Below are 11,437 nucleotides of genomic sequence, written 5' to 3' on the forward strand. Positions count from 1 at the left end.
AGTGTATGAAGTTATAGCTGGGAATATGTCAATCAATTTTGCTGGCCATGAGTTAAGATGAAACCAAATTAAACTCACAATTATCATTGATCGATAATAAACATAACATACAAAAATGCCCTAAACGGAGAATAAACCTGGTTCTTTTGGATCTTCAAGGCAATACATTTCAAAAATTACATGGTACTTAATACGAGCTATGTATGTTAACAGATTGATTCATATTAATTTTGGTGAAATAAAACTGTTATTTTTCTTTTCTATAAACACCAAAATGTATCAGACTTTTTAAAATTATCGAAAGAAGCTATTCTTAGAAGTTCATTTTCTATGGTAGTTTCAAATTAGGGTTCTATTAATATCATGTTAAAGAAGATAAGTTATCTCATGTCATAGAGATAAACTCGTGGACTCCATCACCTGAAAAAAAAAAAAAGAAAAAAAGGAAAAAGGTGGCATAGTTATAAAAGAATGTGTAGAAAAGAAATTTATCACATGTAGCATAAGAGTAGTTTTTCCCTTCAAATTAATACTTACAAAGTATGACAAGAGATTGAGCCAAAAAATTACGAGAAGAGAAAACTTATTATTTTTGACAAATTGAGCATGAATCCACAAGAACATTATTGCTATTAAGCCAGAAATTAACAAAAATATATGGTGTGCATAACAATGATTCCGTTAAAAAAATTTATTATTTGTTAGTTAATTGTTTTTGGACAAAAAACTATGATTGATGACCCAATTTATTTCTATACCCAAAGAGAGAATGTATTTAACATATAGTATTATTAATAAATAGTATATACTTGATATTGATAAAATATTCTATTGTATTTAATAAATAGTGTGTTAGCAAACAACAAAATAAAAAAAAATTATTTCTTATTTATGTCAATTTATGTTCCTAAGCAAACGGTTTATTTTTCGGAACATAAAAATAAATTAATTTAGTTACCAAAAATAAATAAATAAATTTTATCACATGCTATTTAACCATTTATATTTTCGAAATTAAAAAAAAAATCTTGAAGTATTGTCATAGAAACCCCTCCCTAAATTGTTTTGAAATATATTATTTCTGATTTTTTGAGAAAATTTTATTTGTCATACTCACTTAAACGTGAATGAATCTCACTAATTTATTTTCTTTTTTTTCACAATAAAATCCACTCACTTTTATTTGAATATGGAAAAATAATTAAATAATGGAAAAAAATATTTTTTTCCATTATTTAATTATTTGATTGTCAAGTAAAATTTCCTTCCTCTTTGGCCCCTCATCCAAATTCAAGAAGATATTGTTGGTTAGCTATGATGAATTCAATGCAGGGATTATATTGTAGATGTACAAGAATCCAATGATGCGGGAGTCCTTGTCCTAGTCGCTATGTTTATGACAATGAAAAACATGAAATGTGTCTCCGAAAAAAAATGAAGTGGAAATTTAGACAATATTTATTACTCATGTCTCATGATACGCTTCTATTCTTTCAATTGCAACTTTATGTAATCCTTTCCCTTGGCGGTGATTATGTCTATGACCAATGTTATTAAAATCGAGATTATGAGATTAAAAAATCGTAAATCGTAAAATTATAATATAAAAAAATCATAAAAAACTATAAAAACATGAAAGTGTTTGAAATATTAGTAAAATTATTTTGATAAAAAAAACATAAAAACGTAAAATCATAATAATAAATCGAGATTTTAACAATAATATTTATCACATTAAAAAAGCACCATGAAGTGAAAACTCAAACAAAAGTTTGCATCTTAGGACAGGCTTCTTTGCTTTTGTCCATGTCCTAATGAAAATGGAAAACTAGGGGTCTACTATGTGGTGCATTTATGTAACTTCTCACCATCATAATAAAATATTTAAATATCATGCAATGTTAAAATTAGCAACTTAGTATAGTTCAATTTATATCTTTATTAAACTATGACAAGAAGTTAAGCAACTACACTTCGATGTTCACATTCTCATTTTTTTGTTTTCCATCCAAGAGCCCTCTTATTAAAACAAAACAAAACATAGTTTAAAGAGAAAAGAAAATCATAAAATCACATTCATTGTATGTAAATAAAAATCTGCTTCTCATTGTATTAAAAAAAAGAAAAGTGTTAATCTTTTAAATGACACAACTTATATCCTTTCACTCTCATAAAGAGGTGAGACTCATACCTTTATTTTTTTTTGTCAACTCTCTCTCCTCCTTTATCTATCTCTTTCTCTCTCTTAAAATGACACAACTTTACATCCTTTAAAATGACACACATTTTCTCCTAAAAAAAAATACTTTTCTTATGTTATGGGAAAAAAATTATCTTATATTGTAGAAATAAAATTATAAGTGAGACCACAGATGAGAGGAGGAAAAAAAAAAAGCGGTGAAACCCATTGTGTTTAAAAAAATTATTTATCTGATGTCAAATGAGATAAACATCACCTTTTAAAAAAAAAAAAAATCTGCAATTCATTCTATTTTTTTCATTATTATTTGGTGGTTCACCTTCGTCACTCTTCCGGAGCGTTGCACCAAACTGTTTATCCAAAATCCCATTTTCTCTCTCCTCTCTTTCTCTCTCTGTAAGCATTTTTGTTTTCGCTCTCTTTCCATCGATTCCGTGCTACATCATTCTGCACTTTCTCTCTTTATCTTCTAACTCCGTCCTCGCTATTTTCACAGGGTTTTCTTCATTTATTTATTCATATATTTATACTCTTGTTTGGGGGTGCAACCATCAGCGATGGCTCAACTGCTGCAACCGCTGCAATTCACCGTGCCGCTTCTAATCGCATGCCATAATTTGTTTATGGGTTTCATCATCACTTTCCACTGATTTAGTTGTTTAGGGTTTCGGTTTGAGAACCCCATAGTAGCTTTGTACTCATGTTTATTTTTTAAGGAACTTATTCTGGGTGCCTTTGTAATTGTTCACCTTTACTTTTTTATGATCAAAGTTCATAGCTTTGAATTGTTCTCCCCCATTACTGTACCATCAACAATTAACATCACATTGTTATAGTTTTTTTTATTTTTTATTTTGGTTATTCATCTTGTTTTGTATGATTTTGTCGGGAAAAGACTGTAAATTATCATAAATAACTTTTAATTCTCACAGCTCCCCTTTCATTGGAAGAAAAAAAAAAAAAAATTCTGTAATAATAATTCAAAAAAAAAAAAGAAAGAGGAAAAACTGTATCAATTTATTGATGGGGAGTCCCGGATTGAGCAATCGTAATAATGGGCAGCAGCAACGCTTAGGCATAACGGAACCCATCTCATTGGGTGGACCAACTGAATATGATGTGATCAAGACCTGTGAACTTGAGAAGGTTCTGCTTTTGTAGCCTATAGTGAAATCTTCTTAGTTTTTGAGCTTTTCCAAGTGTTATTATAATATGCTGAATTTGGATTCTGGATTTTCAGTACTTGCAAGATGCCGGTTTGTATGAGAATCAGCAGGAGGCAGTTAGTAGGGAGGAAGTGCTAGGCAGGCTAGACCAGGTTGAATTTATTTTGTTGATTGAACATATTCATAATGTGATTCATGCATGTGAATTTTTTATTTCTTGCATTTCATTTCATACGATCTTGGAAATGTAGTGGAGCTCCTAATGAATTCATTTATTTTGGATGTGCTGTTGTAATATTGATTAGATTGTGAAGATTTGGGTCAGAACCATTAGCCGAGCAAAGGGACTTAACGAACAACTGGTGCATGAAGCAAATGCCAAGATTTTCACTTTTGGCTCCTATCGGCTAGGGGTATGTAGCTGTTTTATCTTCCAAATCTTTCTCATTTGCAAGTGCGTTCACACATACATAAATACTTTTATCTTTGCATTGGACTTTAAGTTTGGACTCTTTTGTGGAGAAAGGATTGCGGAGGGAGAGAATTAGGATAACACTGTCATATGGCATGCTGTTGTCAAATCTCATGAAATGTTCAAAATTGTGGACCAAAAACTGATAATATTAGTTGTAGTTCTAATATATTTTACTGCAATCTATTCTCTCTCTCTTTTTTTTGTTGGTTCTATTATTTTACCTTTATTCATTCAAATCTTGTAGGTGCATGGCCCTGGAGCAGATATAGACACTCTTTGTGTTGGACCGAGACATGCATCCAGAGAAGTATGATAAATTTTACCATTCTTTAATGCAAATATAGGTTTTTGAGGTCATATATTCCACCAACGAAAATTGTTTTTTGGATTGGCATTAGGAAGATTTCTTTGGTGAGCTACATAAGATGCTATCTGAGATGCCAGAAGTAACAGAGTTGCACCCTGTGCCTGATGCTCATGTTCCAGTGATGAAGTTCAAGTTCAATGGTGTTTCTATAGATCTCCTTTATGCAAAATTATCTTTGTGGGTTATTCCCGAAGTAAGTGATTTATGCAAGATTGGTTGAAGTTGTTCTATTTAGTCCTTCTGAAAACAAACCTTGATGTGTGAAATATACCTCTCTTCCCCCCATGTGTTTTGTCTTCATTTTGCTTGAATCTAATTTAAAGTATAAATTATATTTTACCTTTTATGCTTAATAATGCGGGTTTTTGTGGGACAGGACTTGGATATATCACAGGAGTCAATATTACAAAATGCAGATGAGCAAACAGTTCGAAGTCTTAATGGTTGTAGAGTGACCGATCAAATCCTGCGTTTGGTTCCAAATATTCAGGTAGTGGATATAAATTTTATTGGCAGATAGAGAATTTAATGTGTAGCTTTTTTGTGACTTCCCTATCATTGATTGTATTTCCGTTTCTGAAGTGCAGAGTTTTCGCACGACATTGAGATGCATGAGGTTATGGGCAAAGTGCCGTGGCGTTTATTCAAATGTACGGCAAAGTCCTGCTCTAGATGACTTGTTCAGTGTTCTTTTTCTATTTTGGCCTGAACTTCTTCACTGTTGTTTGTTATGTTCTGATTTACCTAAACCTAATGCTTCTTTATGATATGTCATGGGCAGGTTGCAGGTTTTCTTGGTGGTATAAACTGGGCATTGCTTGTTGCTCGAATATGCCAGCTATTTCCGAATGCACTGCCTAATATGTTAGTGTCTCGATTCTTTAGGGTATATACTCAGTGGCGTTGGCCAAATCCAGTAATGCTTTGTGCTATTGAAGAAGGATCTCTTGGACTTCAAGTTTGGGATCCTAGAAGATATCCCAAGGATAGGTTCCATCTGATGCCAATAATTACTCCTGCTTATCCTTGCATGAATTCTAGCTACAATGTGTCATCGAGTACGTTGCGTATTATGTTGGAGGAGTTTCAGAGGGGAAATGAAATATGTGAGGTATGATTCTCTCTATAAAAAAGGTCAGGTATGATGTTTGGTTCCAGAAATATTTGTTTTTTGGAAAATTCAAGGACATAGCCCCCTTTTTCTTGGGGGTGGGGGGTTTACAATGGAGGACTGAGGCCCAAAAAGGGAGAAAAAACAAGACGGGGCAAAGCAACCCTCACAACATTTGTAATAATCAATTGAGATAACTCCCTTGGAGGCGAGTCCCAAATTTTCAGTCCATAACCATGGTTGAAGCTCCATTTAGCAAGTTAACAAACTTTTGGGATAGTTGGTTCATGACATGGTATTCGAGCCTCTATGACCAACTGGTCTAGAGTTTGATATCTCTCCATGTATAATAATCTTATCAAGGTTACTTATATCCCCTGATTCAACAGGAAGGAAAAGTGCACTGCTTTATAATTCTGTCCTGCTCCATGTTTTCTTCCTTAATTAAGTTTTGATAGAATTCCATGGTCATATGCTTTAAAATATGATGGTCCTCAACCCAATCAGCTCCATGATATCTCAACATGAGAATTTTGTTTTTCCTTCTCCTAATTATGGTCATGGTATTTAGTATTTTGTTTTTCTCTCTCCATCTCTAATCTGACTGTCCTCTATTATTCAGTCTACATGAAATCTGAGCAAAAAGGGCGATTTGTGAGGGTAGGCGTAAGGTTAATTGTACGTGGTCTTACCCTTGCATTTTTGCAAAAAGGCTATTTCCCTGACTCGAACCTGTGATCAGCAACCTTACCGTTGCTCCAAGGCTCTTCCTCACGTGAAGTCTGAATATTGAAACAAATTTTAGTTTGAGGTTCCCTTTTTTTTGTTTCATCCCGATAACTGCAGTGCTTTGCCCCCAAGATGATTTGGCATGGGTCTTCAAGTTAAAGTTCCCTTGTTCAAATATGGAATTGGGACAGTTTACTAGTTTCTGCCCCTCTCTTGACAATATGATAATTTTATAGTAGATGCTTCTGTGATTTGCACTACTTTAGTTTCTCCTCTGATTTGGTGAATTTCAATACAAGAAAAGCAAATTATTGTGTGTTGGACGAAAGCAAGTCTGGGTAGTTCTAGGTACTAGTTGGCTTTATCATTTTACCAAAATGTTATACTTTTAATTGTATTAAAGTTTTCGAAATGGGACTTAATGCCGTTATCAGGGAAGCGACATTTTCTTGTAGGGTTGTTCAATTTTTAAGGTTCCAGCTATATTTTTGTTAATAATGGTTATATTTATTCTTCTTGTTGCAATATTTGAATTGCTGATTTTGATGTTTGTAGGCTATGGAGGCTAACAAGGCTGATTGGGATACTCTTTTTGAGCCTTATCCTTTTTTCGAAGCATATAAGAATTATTTGCAGATTGACATTTCAGCTGAAAATGCTGATGATCTTAGAAAATGGAAAGGCTGGGTTGAGTCTCGCCTGCGCCAGTTGACATTGAAGGTATAAGACTGTTTTAGTGTTTATTGTTTCATTAATTTTCTTTCTCACCTCTTGTTTTTATTTTCTTATTTTCTGGAAAACGGGGGATGCAATTTTTTTTTCCCCTTCTTTATTTATATATAACCTAATTTGTTAGTCCTTTAAACATCTAGATCGAGAGGCACACTTATGGCATGCTTCAGTGCCATCCACATCCTGGTGACTTTTCAGACAAATCTAGACCTTTCCACTGCTCTTATTTCATGGGTCTGCAACGTAAGCAAGGAGTTCCTGTCAATGAAGGTGGACAATTTGATATAAGAATAACTGTTGAAGAATTTAAGCATTCTGTCAACATTTACACTTCATGGAAACCTGGAATGGATATCCATGTCTCCCATGTGAAACGCCGTAGTATACCTAACTTTGTATTTCCTGGTGGTGTTCGACCCTCTCGCCCGTCTAAAGTAACTTGGGATAGTAAGCGTAGTTCAGAATTAAGGATCTCTGGCCATGGTCAAGCAGAAAAGTCTCAAGAAGGTAAAGTGGTTGTATTAGGAGCAAGTGATGACAGGAAGAGAAAGCAAGCAGAGGATAGCGTGGATAGCTTGAGAAGTTCCAAGTCCTTGGCATCTTTGCCTCCTTCCAGCAGTGAAGTTCATGAAGATAGAAATCCTATTAGCACTGCTAATACTTGTTCTATGAAATGCGGTGACTTAGAAGTCAACAGCATGACTGAACAAAAGAGTGAGAAACCTGATTTGAAATCTTCAGGGGAGAGTCCTTCTAGTGATAGAGAGACCAATGGATCACTGAGAAGCACACAAGTCAACCCTATACTTACTGCTACTGGTACATCTAGTTCTAAAGAAGCAGAAAAGCTAGCCATTGAGAAGATTATGCATGGTCCATATAATGCACATCAAGCTTTTTCAGAAGAACCTGATGAGCTTGAAGATGATCTTGAGTATAGAAATCAAGTCAAAGATTTTGGTGGGAACATGAAAAACAGCAACTTGGACTCTTCAAACTCAGAGTCTGCAGTCGCGGCAGAACCAGTTATTTTTAAGAAGGAAACCACTTGTTCAACTCATTTATATTCTAATGGGGGCTTGGAGGAGCTTGAGGTTAACCTCTTAATATATTCAAAATTTGGAACACTTTCAATCATTCTGCAACAATCGTAGATCATAGATACCATCTTTTCCTAATTGCTTGCGATTGTCTAAACTGTCTGCTAAATTTGCTCAAATATCAGTCTCTGTCTGGCTGCTTCTTTCTGTTGATGTTATTTTAATTATATTTTAGATAGAATTTGGATGATATAATTTTCTCTAATGATGTGTGGTCCAAAAATGATAAGAAATTGGCAACATGTTAGTGCAGTAAACGATAGGCTTATTTATGAATTTTTTGATAAGAATTTTGAATTTGCATTTGTTTCTATTATTTCATAATCTGAGCTGATATAATAGGTTGGATTATGTTTCTCTGCTTTTGTTTTATGGGGAATCCATATTAAATTCCATTTTCTGTTAAGCAATGGCATTATGTGAAAATTACATTTTCTTTACCTTGTAATAGCATCAAGTTGAAGCGTTTCTGACTATTTCTATCCTTTCCCCCCCCTTCCATTGTCTCTCTTTTTTTTTATCTTTATATTTTTCGGAAAGCCTGCTGAGCTGACGGCGCCGTTGTTAAGTGGGACTCCTGCACTTGTGCCACAGCGGAAGCCCCTTATCAGGTACACTATAATCAATTGTTGAACAATGTGTACTTGTTATGATTTGTTTGATTTCCATATTCTTGGAATTGACCTGAGAGTTGTTTTGGAGTTTTTGATATGGTTAAGCTGTGTCGAATTTGGTTGGTTGACCATTCATTTTCCTTCATATATATTCAGGTTGAATTTCACCTCCTTAGGGAAAGCTGTTGACAAAAGTTCTTAGACACTTCAAAGCTTTAGCTGCAGATAAGCTGGGATGGAAAAGTCTTTTCTAGTTTTCTTTCGTTTTGTAATAATGTTGATATAGTAAATAAACCCCGAGCTAGAAAAGCCAACAATTTTCTCTTATTTGTAGCATGAGAAGCTGTTGAATATTTATCACCGGCAAAATCAGATTTTGATAACTTATAAGTCTATTTTATACTGCGTAACATGTTTGGGGTCCTTTTTAATTTCAGGTTTACGCATTCTTCTCATGCTTTGATTCTTTTAGCACAATTTAGCTTTATGTAAAAATTTACAAGAAAAACTAATTCATGCATTTTCGCCCTTAATTGTAAAGGGATACCAAAAAAAAAACCCACTTACCCCTTTTCACCCTCTAACTGAACGAGAATGGGGTCTTTCAAAGATGTGACGAAAATGATAACATTCATTATTATTAAGAATTGATTTAATGCTGCTAATAAATGGAAGACTAGTGGCGTATTTGGTTTTTTGAAAAGTTTTGTAAATTTTTGTTTAAATTAAGGGATGTATTTATCTTATGTTGCATAGATAATTATCTCATGCAAAAGAGACAAAATAATGAGGTTTACTATTATTATTTTTAAAATAGTGGATCTCATTATCTTGTCTCTTTTATGTTTTTGTAATTTTATTTTATTTCAAGGTTATAATAGTCTTTATATTTATAATTTTTTAAAATTTTAATTCCAAAACAACGTCGTTTTAACTTATATGTAGTAATTGCAGAAATATTTTTTCTATTAAGAGATGTATTTATCTTATGTTGCATCAGATAATTATCTCATGCAACAGAGATAAAATAATGAGATTCATTATTATTATTTTTAAATAGTGGATCTCACTATCTTGTCATGTCTCTGTTACATATGTCTATGTTACATAAGATAATTATATTATGCAATATGAGATAAATATATACCTTAAATTTAATTTTGAATTTCGTAGCAAACCGAACACTCCCTAATATGCAGTTTTATATATATATATATATATATATATATATATATATATATATAAAGGTTTGTAACTAGTAAACCTTAAAATGCTATTATCGAAGATTTGCATTATTGAGTTTAAAATAAGAAATACGTCGGAATCGTCCTAGGTGTGAAATGGTTGGAAATGCCTAGGTGTGCAGTGCAGTGCAGCTGTATAATAAGAAAAAACAAATATGAGAGACAAGAAAGCGCGGCCAAAGAAGAAGGGATAAAGACAGAACCATTTCATTCACATGGGAAAAATGAAGAAAGACTATAGTATCTTGGTTTGCTCGTAATATAATAACAACAGTGTGGCCATAGTGAGCATCTGTGACTGTGAGTGTAGCATTGTTCATTATTTGAATTTGAAGGGATGTGAAGACAAGCAGTGACAAATAGCATAGCATGATGTTTCAGTTACCCAATTATTTACATAGTCAAATGCTTGAGGATACGTGGAAGAGCTTGTATAGGAGTGCCCCTTGAAAGCTATTAAAAGTTAATTAGTAATGAGGAATTAAATAATTTATAAAATATCATATTTTAAAGTTATCACGCAATCATTGTGTTAAAAAAGGAAAAAATGTTTAACCAGCCAGCTAAAGCAAACTGAGCAAGTGTTGAGCCGATAAGGGTACCCATCAGATAACGTGGGGTGATAAGGCATATTTGGTCACTGATCAAGTGCACGTTGATGCAGTATCGATATTTTAAAAATTTTGACGTATCATGTTTGATGTTATCTGACACTTCGATATTTTTCGACATTTCAATACTTAATGAAAAGAGTTAAAAAAGGTTCAAAGATTACGTTGTGTTGTATTTTGAGTTTCAACTATTAGATTTATTTGATTACGATTACTATTTTATTGAATTTAATATAAATATTTGGGATATTTTATATTTTTTTACAAAATTGATAAGTATTATAAATTTAGCTTTATTTTTTTGTTAAATTATTGAATATTAAATATAATATATACTAATAAATTAAAAATATTATATAATATTAAAATGTGTCATAACGTGTCAAAATTTAATATTTTTTAAAATTAACATATCGAAGTGTCATGTCATGTCGTATCCCATATTATGTGTTGGTGTCTTGCAACATAGGTCAACACAGTCCAATCAACTAAGGTTTTTTTATTTTTTCTCCTCCCACTATCAACGGAAAAGTGATCAAACTGTCACTGTTCACTAACTTTTTTACTTAAATGCCACGCGAACAGTCTTATTTCTCACAGGGGCAAGTTCGCTACCCGGTGTAGTGAACTCTGTTCGCTGATGTGTCACATTTCTAGTGGATAACAAGTACCAAATTAAAAAAAAAAAAAGATTTGAAGGTCGCTACGTAGGAGAGCGAACTTGGTTAAAACCAAGTTCGCTGTCAGCAAACCGAGTTAGCGAACAGCGAACTCGCTCCCGTGACAGATTGAGAAATAAGACTGTTCGCGGGACATTTAGCTAAAAAAGTTGATGAAGAGTAACATTTTGATCACTGTTCCACTGTCAACTTAATAAAAAAATGGGTAGATGCCACAATCAACTTATCAACAAGTGGCAATCTTATCATCATCATCGTCATCATGTGTCCTTATTTCAAACTTTCTGTCACATCTGAATTATTAGATTCATATCCATTAGTAACTCGGAAACCAATGATGCGTTTTTAGAAACCGGTGTTTGACAGTCACCTTTCACTTCACCCTTATGTTTGGTAAAATGAGTTTGA

General features: G+C 33.1%; 1 protein-coding gene across 2 annotated transcripts; it reads left to right on the plus strand.

The window, feature by feature from the left end:
• The first annotated feature begins 2,509 nt into the window (after positions 1–2,509).
• On the plus strand, positions 2,510–8,895 carry LOC133316797 (nuclear poly(A) polymerase 1-like). 2 transcript variants are annotated; one of them, XM_061518573.1, is made up of 13 exons: positions 2,510–2,596; positions 2,697–3,346; positions 3,441–3,518; positions 3,672–3,779; positions 4,086–4,148; positions 4,240–4,401; positions 4,585–4,698; positions 4,796–4,858; positions 4,990–5,319; positions 6,604–6,768; positions 6,921–7,874; positions 8,421–8,491; positions 8,651–8,895. In XM_061518573.1, exons 2-13 carry the CDS (start codon positions 3,224–3,226, stop codon positions 8,694–8,696), a joined length of 2,277 nt encoding a protein of 758 aa, XP_061374557.1. In that variant the 5' UTR covers positions 2,510–2,596; positions 2,697–3,223; the 3' UTR covers positions 8,697–8,895. The 2 variants fall into 2 exon arrangements, with proteins under 2 accessions (XP_061374557.1, XP_061374559.1); XM_061518575.1 differs by lacking the exons at positions 2,510–2,596; positions 2,697–3,346; positions 3,441–3,518 and having other exon boundaries at positions 3,726–3,779; positions 4,244–4,401.
• Positions 8,896–11,437: the final 2,542 nt, after the last annotated feature.

The sequence above is a fragment of the Gastrolobium bilobum genome, unplaced genomic scaffold, assembly GCF_033153095.1.
Source record: "Gastrolobium bilobum isolate Gb01-03AN ecotype WA unplaced genomic scaffold, APGP_CSIRO_Gbil_v1 utg993, whole genome shotgun sequence".
NCBI classification, from domain to species: domain Eukaryota; kingdom Viridiplantae; phylum Streptophyta; class Magnoliopsida; order Fabales; family Fabaceae; genus Gastrolobium; species Gastrolobium bilobum.

What these genes read in the sequence shown, in the direction of transcription:
- LOC133316797 (XM_061518573.1), top strand. Translation starts at nt 3,224, where the DNA reads ATGGGGAGTCCCGGATTGAGCAATCGTAATAATGGGCAGCAGCAACGC. An exon ending in GTTTGGTTCCAAATATTCAG is followed by an intron (nt 4,699 to 4,795) that starts GTAGTGGATATA and finishes TCTGAAGTGCAG; the next exon opens with AGTTTTCGCACGACATTGAG. An exon ending in GGGGAAATGAAATATGTGAG is followed by an intron (nt 5,320 to 6,603) that starts GTATGATTCTCT and finishes TGATGTTTGTAG; the next exon opens with GCTATGGAGGCTAACAAGGC.